This window comes from Augochlora pura, chromosome 9 (assembly GCF_028453695.1).
Source record: "Augochlora pura isolate Apur16 chromosome 9, APUR_v2.2.1, whole genome shotgun sequence".
Taxonomy (NCBI): Eukaryota; Metazoa; Arthropoda; class Insecta; order Hymenoptera; family Halictidae; genus Augochlora; species Augochlora pura.
This window is the reverse complement of record NC_135780.1, coordinates 14,243,209-14,263,915: the sequence shown is the minus strand read 5'-3', so window position 1 is coordinate 14,263,915 and position 20,707 is coordinate 14,243,209. Positions and strand designations below refer to the sequence as shown.

The 20,707-nt window shown below is 32.1% G+C and overlaps 4 protein-coding genes across 8 annotated transcripts; 1 reads left to right on the top strand and 3 right to left on the bottom strand.

Moving 5' to 3' along the window:
• Nucleotides 1-160: 160 nt before the first annotated feature.
• Mxt (Eukaryotic translation initiation factor mextil) lies at nt 161-7,666 on the bottom strand. 3 transcript variants are annotated; one of them, XM_078190956.1, is made up of 11 exons: nt 6,999-7,501; nt 6,199-6,287; nt 5,990-6,130; nt 5,747-5,916; nt 5,482-5,674; nt 5,154-5,225; nt 4,322-4,382; nt 3,958-4,243; nt 3,586-3,838; nt 3,383-3,504; nt 161-1,849 (listed from the first exon to the last, which is right to left on the bottom strand). In XM_078190956.1, the coding sequence occupies exons 2-11, from the start codon at nt 6,275-6,277 to the stop codon at nt 1,745-1,747; spliced, it is 1,482 nt and encodes a 493-aa protein (XP_078047082.1). In that variant the 5' UTR covers nt 6,278-6,287; nt 6,999-7,501; the 3' UTR covers nt 161-1,744. The 3 variants fall into 3 exon arrangements, with proteins under 3 accessions (XP_078047082.1, XP_078047081.1, XP_078047083.1); XM_078190955.1 differs by lacking the exon at nt 6,999-7,501 and adding an exon at nt 7,516-7,666 and having other exon boundaries at nt 162-1,849; XM_078190957.1 differs by lacking the exons at nt 5,154-5,225; nt 6,999-7,501 and adding an exon at nt 7,516-7,666 and having other exon boundaries at nt 163-1,849.
• A 671-nt stretch (nt 7,667-8,337) lies between these two features.
• LOC144475397 (neuroguidin-A) lies at nt 8,338-12,982 on the bottom strand. 2 transcript variants are annotated; one of them, XM_078191268.1, is made up of 4 exons: nt 12,862-12,982; nt 11,699-12,236; nt 11,267-11,617; nt 8,338-11,187 (listed from the first exon to the last, which is right to left on the bottom strand). In XM_078191268.1, exons 1-4 carry the CDS (start codon nt 12,868-12,870, stop codon nt 11,162-11,164), a joined length of 924 nt encoding a protein of 307 aa, XP_078047394.1. In that variant the 5' UTR covers nt 12,871-12,982; the 3' UTR covers nt 8,338-11,161. The 2 variants fall into 2 exon arrangements, with proteins under 2 accessions (XP_078047394.1, XP_078047395.1); XM_078191269.1 differs by lacking the exon at nt 12,862-12,982 and adding an exon at nt 12,337-12,811.
• An 884-nt stretch (nt 12,983-13,866) lies between these two features.
• Tm9sf4 (transmembrane 9 superfamily protein member 4) lies at nt 13,867-16,877 on the top strand. Its single transcript, XM_078191264.1, has 10 exons — nt 13,867-13,994; nt 14,417-14,661; nt 14,723-14,869; nt 14,942-15,097; nt 15,170-15,444; nt 15,525-15,743; nt 15,819-15,976; nt 16,046-16,305; nt 16,377-16,560; nt 16,638-16,877. Exons 1-10 carry the CDS (start codon nt 13,992-13,994, stop codon nt 16,875-16,877), a joined length of 1,887 nt encoding a protein of 628 aa, XP_078047390.1. The 5' UTR covers nt 13,867-13,991.
• Pgap5 (Per1-like protein PGAP5) lies at nt 16,778-20,550 on the bottom strand. Of its 2 annotated transcripts, none has more exons than XM_078191266.1 (9): nt 20,410-20,550; nt 19,856-20,001; nt 19,521-19,591; nt 19,308-19,448; nt 19,014-19,181; nt 18,798-18,883; nt 18,611-18,733; nt 18,400-18,540; nt 16,778-18,319 (listed from the first exon to the last, which is right to left on the bottom strand). In XM_078191266.1, the coding sequence occupies exons 1-9, from the start codon at nt 20,437-20,439 to the stop codon at nt 18,161-18,163; spliced, it is 1,065 nt and encodes a 354-aa protein (XP_078047392.1). In that variant the 5' UTR covers nt 20,440-20,550; the 3' UTR covers nt 16,778-18,160. The 2 variants fall into 2 exon arrangements, with proteins under 2 accessions (XP_078047392.1, XP_078047391.1); XM_078191265.1 differs by lacking the exon at nt 20,410-20,550 and adding an exon at nt 20,069-20,346.
• Between the last annotated feature and the right edge of the window lie 157 nt (nt 20,551-20,707).

Here is a 20,707-nt window from a genome sequence, read left to right as displayed (position 1 = left end):
GAAGATTGGTTCGTTTTTTCGATATATTGGACGTTCTCTTACTAACTACGACCGAGCATTCAGTTATCAAATATATATTTCATATCATATTGTGTACGGAATTGAAAATAAACTTGATGTTTGTAGTACCTTAAGGTGCGAGAAACATAATCAAAAAGACATTCTGATTTTTATTGATTTATTACTAAAGAGCAAAGTACAATAATATAATTTATTACTGTAGTTAGTGGTAATAGAAATAAATTACTAATAATTTAATTCGTATAATCATGAAAATTTGTAATAAATATTAAACGATGTAAAAACTTACAAACATAACGTCCCACATGCGTGCAGTACGATTCCATTTGATATTAAATAAATAAATGAAAATATTTTCCTCTTATTAATGTTTCAAGCCAGAAAACTCACTAAATGAGCGTATGAAACGCAAAAGAACAATAGAAAGTCGTTTAAAAATACAAACAATGAATAAGTGATACAAGTAATGTGAAAAGAAATAATATTATAGAATAATTGGGGAAATGTAGAAACACATCTTCAAGTTACAGCATTCTGGCTAATGAAACACTTTCAATAAATATTACGAGCACAAATAAAAAAAAAAGTTGGCAGAACCATCGCAATACATTATAAAGATAATGTTTTATGTTTATCTTTAAAAGAACGGATAAAAAGTCACAACCGTGGATCAATTGTAGTAGTAAAACAATTTCTCAAAAGATGTGTCACACGATTGTGAAATACAAGTGACTAAAAATGAACATCGTTACTGTTCTCATTCTATCGCAGCATTAATGTATCATACTGCACATAGCATTACCATTTTAGTATATAAAATATAAAATCTCGAGATTAAATGAAATCTTTTTTTGGTTGTTATGTCACAGCAGAATAATTACCAAAATGGTATTTCCTACTTTTTAAATAGGTAGACTAGATTAGACTAAATCACTGTTTGTTTCAGTATCTGTTATTTTTGTTACAATGTAACAAGCGAGTGTTACATAGAAAAAATTGTCTTGGATTTTTACGTAAATTACATTCTAAAGTGGCCAACTGTAATTCTACCATAGGACGAATATGTCCATTCTTTTTGTTAGTGTAATTACTGTTATTTTTCCTTTCTCTTGTTTTCTTCTCTTATTCAGAATTGGTATCTAACACATTTAATTAACAATAATATTTGTCAATAAAAATGCTGTTACAATATTTCTGAACATGCACTAATATATCATGATATTTTTTATTCATGATAATATCATGATATTAATTTTCGTAGGTCCTATGAATTCAATTACTTGATCTATTATACTAACATCGTACAAAGCGCTTATTGTCTTTCATAATAATGTGTTCATATATCATCATATTGTGTTCAATAAAAATAAGTTAACAATGGCATTCTGAATTTGCAGTGTATAAATGTGTAATATAAAAGCATAAATGCTTAGAAAGTGTGTTCATTATTCAATGAAAATTTAGATGTAAATACGCACAGATTTATGAACATCTATTGCAATATATCTGCTGGTCGGTCATTTCTTATTACTGTACTTGAAGGGAGCAATACCGATTGTCTCGCTCGTTTGTTAGCGTTTGCATATATTTGTTCACTGACGAACAAACATTATGCTGAACTTTTTTTTTAATTTTATCACAATACATCGAGATAAAAATCGATGTAAAGACTATTATTAATACATACGATTTCATGAAGACGAAAAATGTTAATTTCTTAACTTCATTCCGGATCCGTTTCCCCTTCTCCAATTGGCAATACCGTAACAAGATCAGCAGCTGCTACCTTAGCTTTGTATGCTTCCGGTTCGAACCAGCGAATCGGTGCCTGTTAAATAAAATGATAAGTACTTTATAAGAATTGATAAACAATTAAGTCTTATGAAACGTATCGGTGATTTACTTTACCTTGGTATGATGTTACAAGCAGCATGCTTTAGATTTATAAAGCAAGTGTTAAATGATTTACAGTAACGTGCATGCCTTCTTAATGTACTGTCATAAAGCTTTTTACACGAGTTCGTTTGAAAGAGAAGAACAGTTCGTCGCGGTTTTGTTACTCACTGATACTACACGATATTTTTAAATACAATAAATAAAAACGCTTTATTATCTTCGAAGTCTCACGAAGTTTTACAATACTATTCTCATTATAAATCATTTTTGATCTCTTACATCATGTTTAAAATTTAATACTTTCCCCGTGTAGTGCTTAATAATAATAATGGAGGAAACTTAAGAATAGTGCTAACTTCTTCAACTTCATTTATAATATAAACTATATAATTATTGAAACAATTAATAATACATACGAAGAGTAAAAAACAAGAAGTATCACAAAAACAAGAAGATCATAAAGAGTCAAAACAAATGTCTCGTAGTATAACACATTTTGTTAACTTAAAAATTTTCAGTATACATTTCTATTTCGTTAAAAACAAAGTAGAGATCTTTGTCATTTTAATGATATAAAATGGAAATACATAGACAATAACAATAACAAACTTATGTATCTCAATGAAATCATAGTACGCAATATCAGATTACAGCGTAACAACAGAAGAATTAATAGATCATACTTTTACATTGTACTAATATATATCGTATGTAAATATAAATATTGACATATATTAGTACACGTCCAAGGTAATTAACCTTAGAATATAAGATTACTAAATAAAAAAAACAGAAATAAATATCTTAAAGATATAACAAATTTACCGTATAATACTGATAACACAGTGATTTTTTGGTGAATATAATAAATATATATAAATAAGTATATGTATAAACTAATCTATAGTAGTAACGTGAAATCTTTGGTTTAAGTACATTTGTTTCGCGCAGAGATCTACCAGCGCGTACTTTTAGAGAGCCGACTTCGTGACTTAATGTTAACCAATAAAATTAATAGTTACATTTCATATTTCAATCACAAGCAACCCATACTAACGCAAGAGATTTCTTTCTATTAAGTCTCTTATTTTACAGTTATTCTTTGTCTTCAATATTATAGAAATAAATATCGAGATGCGAGTATTAAACGAACATAATAGAACTATAATAATAGTTACTTTAAAATTAGCACATTTCTGTGACGTCAACAAAGAAAAACTTGGAAACATAGTTAACTTTTAAACGAATATCATTAATTTCGTGGCATTAAGGGAAGAACCTGTAATAGATCGGATCAAATCGATTTAATAAATATTTTAGTAGAATAAAAGAATTCCAAAAGATCACCTAAGTTACCAGACATTGCACATGGTTCTCCCCTTAAGTTATATCAACATAAAAGAGAGTGTTAGTAAGTAACACTATTGCACATCCAGTGATTAGCATTCGTATCACATCGATGTACCTTGCGAACAATGTTGGGACACTCCTTTTGAATTCGAGCCCAATCCGCAGGCGGTCGCTTAGCATATGGACCTGTTGAACACAACAATAGGAACTCGTACGTGAGTTCTCTGATTTCTGGAACTAGATAAATGTACGATTAAATATTGATCATGGGCATTGGAACAAACAACTCCAATATCCGATCGTAGTTTAGCCAATTACCTTCCTCAGTCAAAGGATTTGTTTCGGAAATTATGAGTGGCTTATATGTTTCTTCGCTTTCGGAAGTGGCTGAACTGTCCATAATCAATTCTCGGCTCATATCGTGGATATTACTTGGTGTCAACGATATTTTTTGCGAATTGGAAGATGAGACAGAATAAGCTGGCTCTTCTTCAAAATTAAAGTATTCTATACCGCTCGTGAAATTTTCAGGATCTCCCAAGAAATATTCATCCAAAACCAGCTTAGCAGTCTGATACATATGCAGTAACGTATATATTAAAATATATTCTCTAATCTATCCTTGATTAAAATAAATTATGTCAATCGTAGATTTGTACGCGGACGTTTAAGATTCAAAAATATGATTACCCTAACAAGATCCAGATTACTTCCTGTAATCTTTAAGGACTGGTTGCCAACAGTAACCGTATATTTATATTCGCCTATACTGGCGTCGTTGGTGGAGAAGCTGTGGAGGAGCGAACGTACGCGGGAATTTTGTTGCTGATGTTGCAGTCGGTTGCTCTCATCCGATGCGCTACTATTTAACGAAGAACTCGAACCTCCCATAGCTCCTTTTTCTCCTCCACCTTGCTCCAATCTCACCGGTGATGCATTTCGTTGAATCGTATCTTTTATCAAGTCCTTCGCATAACTGTTGAAAGAATACAACAGGTGTAAAGTATATATCGGAAAGTTCAAAAAAATCAACGTAAAAAGAAATTAAACTCACTGTATCTTGTCCTCGGAAGTACCCGTGATTTGGACAAGTCGTTCTTTAGCTCCAGGGTTTACTGCGAAAAAAGACACATTGGACTAATGTATTTATTATGTATGTATTAAAACTTTATCATAATCAAAGTTTGTTTGATAAAAGCGATCTGTATTATGGTTAATGTATCATACATAAATATAGACACTTTCCAAACATTTCAAGACAAATTATTGGCAGATTAAGACATTAATAAGATCGGTATTAATTGTAGACGAGATACTCTGTGAAAGAAGAATACTTTAATATTTAAGTGCATGTGAAACTGTAGTAAGCGATTTTAAGCGGTAAAATTATTTGTATTAAAAATGTGAAATGTTCCTTATAACAAATCATTCGTATTTCAATATTTCTTAATAAGCTGCAAACCCAATGCACGATATACTTGGTGATAATTACACGATAATAATAATTATCAATTGCACAATAAAAAAATAATGTGAGCAATTAAATATCCGAAGCTTTAGCAAGATAGTTTTGATCACTTCTGTGTGCGAATCTTTTAACAAATAAGTAAAGAACATAAAACATGTGTTTCATGCAAGTAGAAGTAAAAATACATGTTAAAACACAAAATAAATAAATATATACATGTACTGTTCATAAAGTATATTGTCACTCTTTTCTCGCAGTTTATGCAATTCAATTATACAACTATTTTATTTGTAAAATGTAATTTTTGTTGTAATGAGAATATTAGGATATGTAACAGACATTTAAAAAGTAAACAATTAGTAATTTTCGAAATGCATGAGCAAAATGCTATCAAGCCATCTGCAAATTATTTGTTTACCTCGCTGGAAGGAGATGATTGTCTGGCTGAGCTCTTCGATCATGTGAACCCGCCGCCCTTTTATTCCCATCACTATATTTTTGTGCAAATAATTTAGAAATAGGAAAATAATACTTACTACTTATAATAGAAATGAAAAAAACGTGACACATGAAGCACAAAAAATTGAAACTAGAAATATAGTGCACGATAATATAAAATAAAATTAAACCTTTAAGACGCCAAGAAAATATGCCATGTACTACGATTTACAAAGATTTATATGAACTTTCTACTACATCAATAGTAGAATTCATGTTCTACTAAAAATATATAGCATTGTCTTTACCTTTGCCAGAATCACTGTTACGTATAACAACTTCATCTTTGCAATAGTTCTTCCCAGGAATACGCGTTGGTTTAACAAATTTGCCACTGTTTTTTATGACTTCACCAGGGCCTAAGATAGGTGCTGCAGTAGGTGAAGAAACTGTCAGAGGTGATGATAACACGCTTGTAGGTGTGTCGGGAGCTGCTTCTGCCTACAACATTATGAGAATATTTTTAAAACCCATTTATTTTACACTAGGAAAAATAAAAGTAAGATAACGTACATTATCCAAATGTGATAGTTTTTGTGTATAATACACATCCATGGAATCAGTGTGGCGCCATTGCTTAGCTCTTAATTCTATTAGTTCCAGCAGATGAACCCTAGTCGTGAGATCTAATTTTTCGTCCTGACTTCCATTTCTAATTGCCACAAAAGCTCTATCCAGCTGATCTGTATAACAAGCCAATATTAAGAAAACTCTTATAATGCTCATAATGTAATTAATTAATTAAATTCTATTTACCTTTGTAAATAGCTTCTAATTGATGGGCATAGAGTTTCAGATGATTACACATTGTAACTACACTCATTTGTAGCGTTTGGTCATGGAAGACATTAGTCAGTCGCGTTGCAACGTTGTCGATTAAGGAAACTATGTCCTCCACTATAAAATACGATTGTTCAATTTAACATAACAATAAATGTACGTTGCAAATATAAACTAGAACTTACTAGTCATGTTCCGCTTCAGCGGCCGAGGTTTTTCGATTTTCTTTATGGTTCGAGCCCTGTTTAATTGTGTAGCGGCCATTGTGTAAAATCTTAGAAAACAAAATAGCTAATTATTATCATTACCTTATGAGAAGTGAATAGGATATATACTACTAAAATTATATCACGTCTGAAATCGTAAATTTCAAATAAATCCACTTTCACGTGATTAGAAAGTCTACTACGCTCGAAATGTACCGTTTGGGAATGTATTACGAGCAATAAAACGATATGTAAGCGTTTTTCTAACAGATTTCTCCTTGAACACTGCCAAAGCTTTTTACAACATTCTGCTATACAATAATGAAGCAGACGTGCTACTGTTTGCTGAACTACATATTTGAACAGTTGTTATTGACATTTTTCAAAACATTTATGTAGTAATTTTGAAATTATTATTCTTCCGAAGAATGTGTACTTACAGTGCAAAGCTGTTCTTTTACATTCACCTGTAGAAAATGTTAAAATCTACACAAATTTCTTGTATCGCATAGGTTGAAATGAAAACGACTCACAGCTTTGTCCGATTAATTAGTAAATAAAATTTTATTTAAAGTATTCACTTTAAACATGCTTCGATAACATTAAAAAAGAGCAATCTCCAAATCTCGATGTATAGTTCTGCGCCGCGGGTGATTTAAAAATAACTACAGAACAGAGGGTGGTTTGCGAAGGAAATAATGAGCTATGACGAACGAAGACGAGAAAACCCGAAAAATTCGCATATAAACGCGAATTCAAACAATACATATTCGGTATACCTGCTGATAGTAGCGCAAACTTCGCCTTTTAACGATGGCAGGTCATTTTATCGTAGTCTCGTAGCGATAAAAATAATTTATACGGTATCCATGTGAGCGCCCCTCGCACTTTCGACATCTTGTACGGAACGTTGAAAGAAGAGGGAAAATACGTGAGTGACAAAGAGAGACAACAAGCGAGAGAAAGGAGAAAATCGGAGTGGGGAGAAGAAGGGCGGAAGACTGAAAAGTGTGAACGAAAGAACGCTAAAGAATAATTAAGATGAATAACCGAGCTTTGAATCGTTTATAGGTCGCGAGGAGAATGACACGAATCAACTGTCGTCAGTCGTAGGCACGAATTTGCTGGAATTTGTTCAGACAATTAGCACGTCTAGCATTGACATAAAATCTGAATCGTGGGAGCAGAAAGATATATGTCATGCCAATCAAACACTTGACACCTAGTGTTTCACTTGTTATCATGCTTAACGTCGGTTGTTGACACTCGGATTTCTATCGTTGATAAATAACTTACCACTACGTTGGCCGTGCCACGGATCAACGACAGGCAGAGGCAGACCGTCCGAAAGAAATCGGTGAGATGTGTCTGTGTCGTTGATATACGTAGCGAAGGTAGACTCGAGCGACACGAGAGTGCTTTACAATTCCATTTAAAACGGTGCTACCAACGCAGCCTTTAAAAATTACTAGCAATCGGGATTCAGACAAGAGAACCGCGAAACAAAAAATGTACATACGAACATTACCTATGCAAGCCTCTGTTTATATACATGCATATAACATCGTGCATATGCATACGAGCACTGTATTTTTTAATTTTACTCATTTACTTTTCGAACAAATGCCAAGAATAAACATTAAGATATAAGTATATTTAAAAAAAAATTCTGATCAACTACTTATTGGAAAATGTCTAATTCTGCCTTAGTAAAAAGATTATATACATATGTATGTAGACGTATATTTCGAATGTATTTACTCGACCGTCAGAATCGATCCACCCTTGGTGATATGGAGGATAGGATTTTTCTGCGAAATTTTTAAAAATTATGATAGATATTGTACTGAGAAAAATCATTGCTTGATAATTGTGAGAAATTTAAGCATTTTTAATTGTACAGTTTAAATAAAACGCTTTTTGTTTCCAAATCTGCATCGGTACCGAAAAGATTTTATGTCCTTTTTTAAGTTTGGATTAGAAGTAAACTCCCAAAGTAAATCAATAATTGACATTGAAAACATTTTATTCAGTCAGTAAGAAGCATTCTACATGATGATGATGATGATGATGATCATAATGATAATGTAATAATAATAATCATAATAATCATAATAATTAATAATAATAATAATTCGTTTATAATAACCATTTGTAATATACAGGTAAATTCTCTCTTTTTTTCTCATTTTCGCTCTGTCTCTTTCGCTCGTTCACACACATTGAATTGTCATAGTACATAAATTATAGAAAATTCACCGATATAAATAAAACATTACATTCTTCAGACTATGAATGTAGTCAATAAACCATCCTTATCTCATTTTTTTTTATTCTTGCTGCAAAGATATCTTGTTACTTCTTTTTAGTTTTTTGTATTCGGCAGCGTTGTTGGATTTGAAGGACTACTTTAAAACTTCACTGCCCACAGTGACGTTTACATGCTTTGTGCTTTTCTTTGTACATTATTAAAAGATTCAGACCCGCTAAGCAGGCTCGGAGATAACAAATCCTAGACGCGTCTCTCCATAAGGCATAATATATATGTCCGATATTGTATCTCGCAACAAAAAGGCTGTTGTTCAGTGAAATGTATAAATAAACGACACAACACCAACATTGTAAACGTAACTGATGCAGTTCTATTATTGTAAATCCATATTTCTATTGATTTGAGGTAGTGTTTTCAATGTAATCCTATTACTTTGCTGCTATATGTTGTGTGCGGATATGTGTCTCGTATGAATATTCTTCACACCCATACACTTTCACTATAAGTCCAAAATATGTAAAAGCATATTGGTGTGTGTGTGCGTGCGTGTGTGCGGTAGAAAACTTTGTACTTAATAAACATATACAACCATAATTCATCCTGTTCGTTAGTATCTGTAATAGTTCTATATTGTTGCAAGCAACATGATATCTTCTTCTCGTCGCTATTTATAAACAGTTTGTAATGTATACAAACGAAGAAATACGTTTCTATGTATATATAAATATACACACACGCTCGAGCGCGCGCACACACGCGGATCAGTATTTTGGACTTACAGTTGCACCAGTTGTAAGTGTGTTTTCAAAAATTATCATCTATTTATAAAGTATGAGAAAACCAAATGTCGGGCAAATTTTGAAACCTGCTTCATTGATATCTCTGTAATTATTACTTTTCTCAGAATATGCCGTACGTTAAACGTGCATGAGACATCCTTTTAAAAAAGAGTTACTTTGACATTAATCGTGTCAAAATCTTCCCGCTATTCAGTATTCCAACTTCATTTACCAAATACGACAAGGCTGCTGACATTAGGCTTGCTAGCACTTGTAAATAATGCCCAGCAATTGTGCTATTTTGTTAGTTTCATTAACTATTATTTCATGAATAATTTATCACATTTTAATCATCTTCACAGATTGAAAAAGAGAGGGCACATGTAACATCATGCATTACCAAGTTGGCTCAATCTATGAACACTTTTGTAAAAAATATAACATCTATGGATGGTTGAGCCCTTGGTTAGCATATAGCGAATTAGTACTTTTTTTAAGGTAATGCGGATCACTTCTGCAGGAACAAGCAACGGATACAAATATCCATGTACGATCTGTGTTTAAGTGCATTTAACATTACCCTTCCCTTCACTTTAAAAGGAAACATTGCTTCTTTGGATATCCAAGTAAATAGATACCCAATCTTTATATCTAACATTTAAAAAATGGAACCTATTTAAGTGCAAGAGATGGATACCTTCCTGCAATTTGATTGTACAAACACCTTTAATGCTATTGCAGAAGTGATGGTCGCTCTAGTCTTCGTATATAAGTTTTTCTTACAATATCACACATACCCCCTCCCTAAGAAACTAAACGCAGTAAACATAAAAATAGTATTCGAGAAATTGACGACATCAATTTTGAATTTTGACACATTCGTGTTATCCTTATATTGCCTTTAATATAAGTTAACGACTTAAGTGAAATTAATTCTCAAAGTGAAAACAACAAATGCAATGCACGAACACATTGTTTTTCTCCTCTTAAAAAGAAAAAAAAGTGAAACTTAACATAAAATATGACTCACATCGAGATATAATAGCCTCAACAGTTCACCAGGGGAAAAACACAAACGAAATATACATATAATAGTAAAACTATTAACTACTTCACTACTCTAAAATAGCGAGAAAATCCTAAGACATGCGATATCGCACGATGAACGTTATTCTTAGAAGTTGCAGAACGCTTTGCAATTTCTAGAACCACTTGTCTCTTATTAAAGTTTGAATTTTTCTAATGCTTGCACTGAATGTCTTGTGATTTTTACGCTTCTGTAACAATTAATTCAATATCATCCCTCCTGCTATGTTACCGGTTCTTTTTTTCTCTCTTTCTCTCCTTTCTCTCTCTTCTATAGCTGGAGAATATCTCAAAATAAAGCAGAAAAGTCTTCTGCCTTCAACTTTTACGTTTAACTTACAATTTTAAATCTTGGAGCCGAAATCCATTATTTGATTAATTGTGTCACGGTTACACGTAATTTTCTTTTTTTTTTTTATAAGTTAAGCTCGTATGTACCTTGACATTATTTTCTCATATATTGGAATATTTTCTTGCAATTCACGGAATACTTCAACTCCATAGATAAAAATTGATTTCAGACAACAATTAAAGATTAAAATCATTATTAACTATAATTATCAATTACACGACCATTAGTATGTCTTATGCAGTAATAAATTACCATCGTGCTATTTTACTTCACCGTCGACGGTTGCTTTTTATCTTTAATTACTAGATGTTATGAGTTATTTAGCTTAACTTATTAACGAGTATTAATGGCATCTGCTTTTGTCAAGAAGAATCGAAGTAAATTTTTTTTGCATTTTACCTTAATTATTAATGCTGTACGAAATTCAGCTTTTCGAACTGTTATAAAGCTGATTTAGTGATGCCGTTTTTTCTTGAAACCTAAACAACAATTATGTTAAAGATATTGTTTTTTTAAGAGCTTGCACGATCAATTAATTTTAAATGCAGTGAAACTTACTTCTTTTAGCTTTACCCTTTTTCTGAGTTTTCCTTTTCTTAGCAGATACAGCAGATGACTCTCCAAAAGATGTAATTTCTTCTCCAAGTGTACCAACTGTAGTCATCATGCGACGCCTGTGTTTCTCTTGTTTAGTTACTGGCAAACGTGTCATGTATGTTTCTTCGTATTCTATCTTTCGCTTATTTTCACGACCCATACTGATTTGTTTCTCGCTGAGGCCATGAGTATCTTCAATAGGTGCATCTAAATATTCCTCTTTCAATTCTCTCAAAACCGCACCTGAAACTGCACGTCTGCGAGCTCTTTCACCTGCCTTACGCATTTTCTCTGCAACCGTCTCATCTCCATCTACAATGATAACAATAATTTTGTTTATCTTATAAAACCAGACTGTCACATATTACGGCATAAGAAATAATAATAACAAACCATAGTGTACTGCAGCAAGTTTTGGTGGTACATAAATATTAGACTTCCTCGACTGTGTCGACTTGAAACCATCCATTTCACCATCTTGATCGCTATCAGATTCATCATCATTGCTCTCTATTTTTCCAATAAGTGCATCTGGATTTGCTTTAAAATTACTTGGATCATCACTGTTAGTAGTACCAGTTACAGCAGTCTTAACAAGCTTATCTATTTGATATTTAAGTTTGTGATCTATTGGTCGGATTTTCTCTAGGACAGTTCTGATTTCAATTAAACGATCAATTGATGGATCTCCTTCTATACGCTCTCCTGAACATTTTCTTAAAACTATGTAAGTCAAATTAATCAAATAGGAAAGTAACATGTGATATTTCATTTCTAAGAAACTAAGACCCTTGTCTGTGGAAATCTCTCCATTTTTTACACGAACCAGCATATTGTCTACAAGTTGATTTACTTGTAGAACATTAGCATTCATCTCCCCAAGTAGGCGGAATGCCTGTGGGAGATCCCTTTGCTCCATCTCATCAATTGCCTGTAAAAATTCATATGTTATTCACAAAAAAAGATTTAACATCAACCGCAACAGTCGCGACATATTTATTTATAATAATAAAAATATGAAGATTTTATACCCTCATCTTTTCTCATATTTTAATGAAACATAATGAAATATTTAAAAAAAAATGAGTTCACGGTCGACTCTTCATTCACGAAACATTAAAACTTTCGCCTCGTGTAGACCGGGATTACGTTTAACAAAGTCACTCGATATTTCTGTGCACTCGTACACCGTATTTGACACAAGTCCGGCACATAAAAATTCTTTGATATTTCATTTATTTCGACGTTAACAGCGCTTCATGGATAAAAATGAAGCATGCGTTGAATTCCATGCGTAAAACTGGATCGTAACCAATGTTTTCGTACAAGTTTCGCGTGAAAATTTACGGAAAGGCTTAATTTTAAGAAAAATGTCGGATCCGCGGATGCACTGGAAAAAAGCGCAATAATCTGCTGCCATCTTTCCTATTTACTAATGGATGACAGCGGAAAAAAAACAATCAAAAATTCCCAATAGACCCGATAGAAAAATGCACTGATTTTGACGATTCCCACGGAAATCCGTATATATAATATGCTCAAAAGTTTCTACTCACCTGCACCATTGTTCTGAAATAAAAATTAACGGAACAGATGCATATCTAAATAACGTAACTTGTAATTAAACGAGTCCCCACGTGGGACGATATTTTCCTTTTCGGGGGTATATTTTTTCGCTCGGAAAAGCCTGATCAAAACACTGACTATTATGTGACAAAAATGCCACTATTCTCTACAGGAGAAGCATTCATAAACTGTCAGTAACCAATTTTTTAATACGTTACGATTTTATAGAATACTTTTTATATGCATAAAATAACAATTTAATAATAATTCTCTGTTATAAAAGATCCACTTCCTTTTCGTTTGCGGAATAAAAAATTGCGGGAATTTCAAGAATGAAGATAGCGTTAAGTATCTTTTTGTTTGTGGACTAACGTTTCATTATTATCTACGTAACTATTTCTTTATCCGCTGATTAACATTTCACTATTATTTTGTACCTTTATAATTAAATTAACTATACTTTCCGGACGGTACATAAATATTGCTTCAAATATAATGGAAACGTAGTAATCATTTAATGAAACCTGAATGAATAACATGATTCACGTTTAAAAATGTATTTTGTATGCTACATTTATTTTTGTATTTATAACAAACCTATCAATACATAACAATTTGTGCAACCTGTGATAATATGATTTATTCAAACTTTAAACTTCTTTATTCTACTTTGTGAACATTTCGAATAGCTGTGTAAAGGTTTCGGGATGTATAAAAACACACTCATCTTTGAACCAGATGGAATTGAGTATGTTATGTGCAATGCATGTATTTGCATACATTTTACCATGAACTAATCTGTGCCTCACGCTGTTGTTCACAAACAATTTTGGCGCCATTGTGGAACTGGCATAACACTCTGTTCATGTAGAACACGCACGTACATACGAACTCACATACGTATCTACATCACGCGTGTACGTACGTACCTACAATAAATATTCTAGGGAATTTCCGAAAAAACCAATCTCGATGTTTCTTGACTGGCGAATGTTTCCAGGCAAACTTCGTGTTAAAGTAAATTTCATTTTTGACGTGAACAGAGTGGGAACTCTGTGAGTTGTATTCTGAAAGATTCCAACACGGCGTGGCGCGCCTTTGACGAAAATAATATTATAGAATGGTAAGCATTTTGATAGATCATTTATTTCGGAAAGATGCTAAAAGTAAAGCATCGTGGTATTAAAGCTATCAATGATTTGACGTGGCGTTTTGTAATATTTTCTAAGTCCGCAACGGTACCTTTAGTAAAGTACAATTTTATTAGCTCTTGACAGAACGTAATAACATTGTTTATCACGGTTACCATAAAATTGCCATGAATATGAGCAACGTTATGATCTCCACTTCGTTCAAACCCATGAAATATAATTCTGTTTTATATAATCGTATATCTTCTGTGCCTGTATCGTGTTGTTCTATGCATTTTTATGTATTTATAAATAAATTGTTTTTTAATGGATACCGGTTAACGTGGCAAACGTACTTATCGGAACACGGTGTTGTTTAATATGATGATGATGATAGTTTTCTTTCTGTTAACAGGAAAGGTTAAGGTGTAGTGCTGTATTTGTAATAATATCCTTATTAATTGAAACAAATGGATTCTATGTGCCTGGTGTTGCTCCTGTGGAGTTTACAAAGGGGCAAAAAATTGATGTCAAGGCAGTTAAAATGACCAGCACACATACACAATTACCATATGAATATTATTCTATTCCATTATGCAGACCAAAAAGTGTTTTTGTTTATAAATCTGAAAATTTAGGAGAAGTATTACGTGGCGATAGGTAAGACTTACTAATAATATTATTGTTTCTATAAAATTTAAGTTGCTTTCTATTTACACAGAATTGTAAATACTCCATATGAGGTAACCATGGCAGAAAATGTAAGCTGCAAATTATTATGCCATGGACCAAATATTAGTATGACATGGACTGAGGAGCAATCGCAGCAAGTAATAGAACGTATCCAACATGATTACACGGTGCATTTGTAAGAAAACATGAAGCTCGTTGTCCTTTAAATCTGCAGTACATGATAAGCTAATTTCATTATGTTTACCAGATTAATAGATAATTTACCAGCAGCCACAAAAATGTTTGATAAAAATACAAACAACGTGATTGTATATCAAGGATACCGTCTGGGTGGTGTTATGAATGATCAATTTTATATTAACAATTATCTGAAGCTAGAATTAAGCTATCATGAATATGGAAAGTTAGTATCGATTCAATTATTGTAGAAACAGAAAGTATGTGAGATTATTCAAATTTATTTTCATGTTGATAGGAATGCATATAGAGTAGTTGGATTTGATGTGAAAGCTCGGAGTATTGATGCAAGTCAACTGAAATTCGACGGAAATACTTGTTTACTGCCGTCAGATGCAAATCGGCAATTTGTGAATCCTAAGGGAACCAAGCTTTGGTTCTTATATTCTGTTGAATGGAAGCAGTCTGACATAAGTTGGGCTAGTAGATGGGATGTATATCTAGGAATGAGCGATGTTGAAATTCATTGGTTCTCAATCATCAATTCACTTATTGTAGTTCTTTTTCTTTCTGGTGACTATATTAAATCATTCGTATTTAAATTTTATTTATTTTATAGATTCGTGTAAATATTTTTTAATAAAATTGTGCAGGAATTTTAACAATGATCATAGTTCGAACTTTGAGGAGAGATATTGCGCGTTATAATGCTGGCGAGAGCGATAGTTTGGCAGGCTTAGACGAGACAATCGAAGAAACTGGCTGGAAATTGGTCCATGGAGATGTATTTCGACCTCCACCACATCCTCGATTATTTGCTGCAGTAATAGGCAGTGGAATACAAATATTTTTTATGGCTTTGATAACAATATGTAAGATTCAAATTTTTACATGAGAAAAGGTTCATTGTTTTCAATATTTTGTATTTTATATTCGTAACTTTTTAGTCTTCGCTATGTTGGGTATGTTGTCCCCTGCCAGTAGAGGTGCACTTGGAACTAATGCGATATTTTTATACGTATCTTCCGGTTTAATTGCTGGATATTTCTCTGCGCGACTTTATAAGACTATGCGTGGAAGAAAGTGGAGGAGGACAGCATTATTGGTAAGACTGGAAAATGTATGATGAAGTACTGATATAGAGAACTACTAAATTATTCTGTTACATTTACAGACAGCGACTCTGTACCCTGGAATTGTTTTCACAACTTGTTTCTTTCTAAATTTCTTCATATGGGGGAAACACAGTTCTGGCGCAGTACCATTCACAACGATGTTAGCATTGTTGTGCCTCTGGTTCGGCATATCACTTCCTTTGGTGTATTTAGGGTACTACTTTGGATACCGTAAACAGCCTTTCACACATCCAGTTAGAACAAATCAAATTGCTAGACAAGTTCCTGATCAATTATGGTATATGAATCCAATACTGTGGTAAGCTGATGAAATTCGTAAATCTAGAATCCTGATTATATTCAAATAACAATATGTTAATATTTTTACAGTACATTAATGGCCGGAATCCTACCATTTGGAGCAGTCTTTATAGAATTATTTTTCATCCTGACTGCGTTATGGGAGAATCAATTTTATTACCTCTTTGGATTCCTGTTTCTTGTATTTTGCATTCTTGTCATATCTTGTTCACAAATATCGATAGTTATGGTGTACTTTCAGTTATGTGGAGAGGTAAGAAATGTGCTCTAATAGCTGTATTTAAAAGTAGTTTTACACTATGTAAATACATTATTGTTTCTCTATATTAGGACTACAGATGGTGGTGGAGAAGCTTCATTGTTAGTGGAGGATCAGCTGTATATGTCCTAGCTTATTCAGTCTTCTATTTTATGACAAAATTAGAGATAACAGAACTGGTTCCAATACTTTTATATTTTGGTTATACAGCATTAATGGTGCTAACGTTCTGGTTGTTAACAGGTACAATAGGTTTCTTTGCGGCTTACGCGTTCATTCGTAAAATATATGCCGCTGTAAAAATAGACTAGTCAGAAAATATCGTTGATGATGTCAATGATGAAAAAGGAGAATAATCTTTCAAATTTGCAAAGAATATTTAATTATTTTTAACTTAAATATATAGTACCAAAACTGTACAATAATTTTCTGTCAATTTCTATTAGACTACCTATTTTTGTTTCTTTACTTATGAGTAGTATATCAATCAAATATTAATTCTCGAATACTGTAAAGTTATTTTTGGCTGTACAAATATATTAAAAATCCTGTGTATTAAGAAACGAAGAGTAGAGATTAATTATAATTTTTAAAATTGTATAATAATGTTCAATAATTATTGTCTTATTCAAATAATGTTTCCATTTCCGATTGAGTTCTAGATTCTTTAAAAATATTTCACTGTTATAAAAAGTACTTATAATTTATAAATTCATGGAATGAAGTTCTACTACTCACAAAATTTAGTTAAAATCACAAATAAAGAATGTATATATATATACACACACACACACACACATCCACATATACACACACACAAAGAAATACGAGTTGCATTGACTATATTAATATTATCATTTCAAACAGTATAAAGAGATGTGTAAAAATATTAGTAAGTGTAATATTAGTTATAGTCAATGCCAGTATTATGGCTTAAGTTATTAGTTATCATTATTTCCTGCTTTATTACAATAAAATGACAAGATTTTACATGTCGTATGGGCAGAAAATTGTTCATACACGTACATGCATTAAATGCATTACTTTGTAAGTTTAATAATATAAAACGTATGTATTTACTTTGTACGTGTTGTCTGTGAACTTTATTCCTCGATACTTGATTGAACAAATTACGCATCCGTTATGCATAAATTGTATTTTGGTATATATATAGCTTTCTAATCCGTCAACATTAAGCAAAATGTACAATAGATAAGCGATTTTTATATATGTTACCATGAAAGTGTATGTCGTTAGATTTGTGAACTTTTAATATTCTCATGATTTCGAACGTATGTAGATTTCTTGAAAAGGAAACAAAAAATTGAAACAAGTAAAAATAATTTTCGAGCGTTTTTTAAATTTCAGGGCACTGAAAAATAGTGTTGTGTCGATCATAATAATGGATAACAGAAATATTTTGTACTATGAATAGTGTAAATAATATGTAACTCGTACTTTCAAAAGTATATGTATGTATATATAGAACTTTCAATAATTCTTACATCGATACGATAATTTACATTTATAGCTATTTACGAGGTTCATTAAATTTTCGTTTCATATAGTAAAAAAATTGTTTTAGAAGTAAATTTCAATGAAATTTCAATAGAGAGTAACGATGTTTCAGTTTACACTTTGTGACAAAATATATAAATATAATAATTACGCTAATAATATAAATTCTGATCATTGTAGACTCCACAGGCATGTAGCACTTTGATACAGAATAATTATTTGGAGCAAACACCCCCTGAAATACAAGAATTATTTTAAGGAAATAATATGTATTGAAATTCGAAATTGGTAAAAGTGTTTAGGCATTTAACTTACTAATAATAGTGAAGGGTTATCTTTATTACGCCAACTAAACGATGGTATTGTAAATTCATATATATCTTCCCTGTGCATTCTTCTACAGCCATGATGAGTATGGCCATTAACAATCAGTCTTGGATGCAATATATCTAAGAGCTGTAAATCAATAATACTATAAATGTTTATACTATCGATCACAACAATTCTTGTGAATTATTCTATATACCTGTTCAGATGCTTCCTTTGATAGACATTCCCATCTTTCTCTGAACATAATATCTTTTATATCATCTGGTGCTTGATCAAGTTCGTTACAATTTTTATCAGATTCACGATACATTGGATAATGCTGTGATTCGAATTAAGAGATTAAATGAGAATTTTTAGTCTTTCAGATGAAATCATTTACTGACCTGTAAAATGATTGGTCTGCTATATCTTGAAATAACATCTGTTTTATCGCAATGATTGCCCGTACCTTTTGCACATTTCAATTGTGCTGCAAAAAAATCCTGCTAGTTGCACATTTTGTTCTTAGAACCTTTCTCAGGTTTTGAAGATTTTCACGATTTCAATGAAAAATTAAACAGTTGTATCTATATTTAGAAGTATAAAACAAAGTAACATACTTGCAATTTTATTTAATGCAATCTCTGTAGAACGGCACAAAAAGCAGCCATCTCCTTCTAGAGCCATGCTATTAATTAAAACAAAATGGTTTCCCCTTATAGTAACTCTCTTCACGCTTGGTGCCTTTAAACCATCCACAAATCGTTGATTTAATGATGGTGTAATAACTGGTAAAGAATTTTATTATTAACAACTCTAAGTAGTCGTGAGTTGATAGCTTATTTCACATATTTGTTGTACTGAATAAAAAGATTTACAGCCAACATATAAAAGTTTGAAATCTTTTGAAATACCATAATGAAATCCAATGTCGTGATTTCCAGCAACAACATAAAGATGAGTGTCTTGCGGTACAGAAAAGAGGGAATGAAATCTTTCGATGTATTGATGAAACTCTGATGAGCTACTCCATTGTCCTTCATCGAATAAATCACCTGTCATGGCACATGTACCATATTATTATGAGTTAAAATTTGTTCAACTTTCCATGGTATCTGATCATTTACCTAACACGAAGATTATATCTGGCTCGTGCAGTGTAATCATAGTCTGAAATGCTCTGTACATTTGCCACTCCCTGAATAAAAGATTCTTTAATACTAATACAAATATCTATAAAAGCCTTAACACTATTTCTATCAATGCTTGTATTTTTTAGTAATTTTATGTTTATTGAAATTATACAGTACAATTCCAAATTCAAGCATATATTGCAATAAAAGTGGCACAGATTCAAATTAATTAAATTTTGCCATTTTTATAAGGCAATATATATCATTCAGTTTTGATGGTCGATACGTTTAACATTAGAAAAGTGGTTCATGTTATGAATAGTACGAACCTTTTTAATTTGTCAAACCAATGTCCTTTCTTGGGACCTAACAAATGAGTATCTGCTATAAACATTGCATGTACAGGTAGTTCTTCTGCACTTGGTTCGCTAATTTTTTCATCAAGTTTATGCGGATCCAAAACAGGCCATGAACACTAATAAAAAAAATATGTATATTATAATACATGTACATTATATGTAAAACATATTAATAAAATTTACCTGAACGAGCACAAGATAATAAATTAAATATTCACAGAAAACAAATAAACATAACAAAGCTACAGCAACCTCGGTAAACAATTTTTTATATGAAACCATTTTATTATTCAACATTTTACGTAATGTTCTCTAAATTATAGATAACACATAATTTATGAATCAGGTTTAGATAGATATCTTGGATAGATTAGGTATCACACATTTTAATAACACATATTTGATGAAAACATTTGCATGCAACTTGTGGCCACTACTTCCGCCATTCGCCAATAGGTGGATACCTTTCTCGAAAGCTACCTAGACCGTCCCTGTTTCTACATATATGACGAAAACGTCCATACCCTTATCGTTGGTAAGACTTTTCCTATCATCCAGTTAGTGTTGCTGTTGCAATTTTTTTTTCTAATTATGAGGTTATGTTCGATGGTACGTCAGGGTTATCTCAGGAACGGTTTGTCAGATTTCGGTCACATCAAGCTAGATGGCGCTGGGGATTAGAACGATACTGTAGGTGTCGCTGTTTTGTTTTTTTTTTAAATTTTGAACTCACGTCGGGTTATGTCAGGAACGGCTGAAATGAACAGCTATAGTTTACATATAACACATAATCTAGTTTTACATTTTCTTGCGATAGAGTTT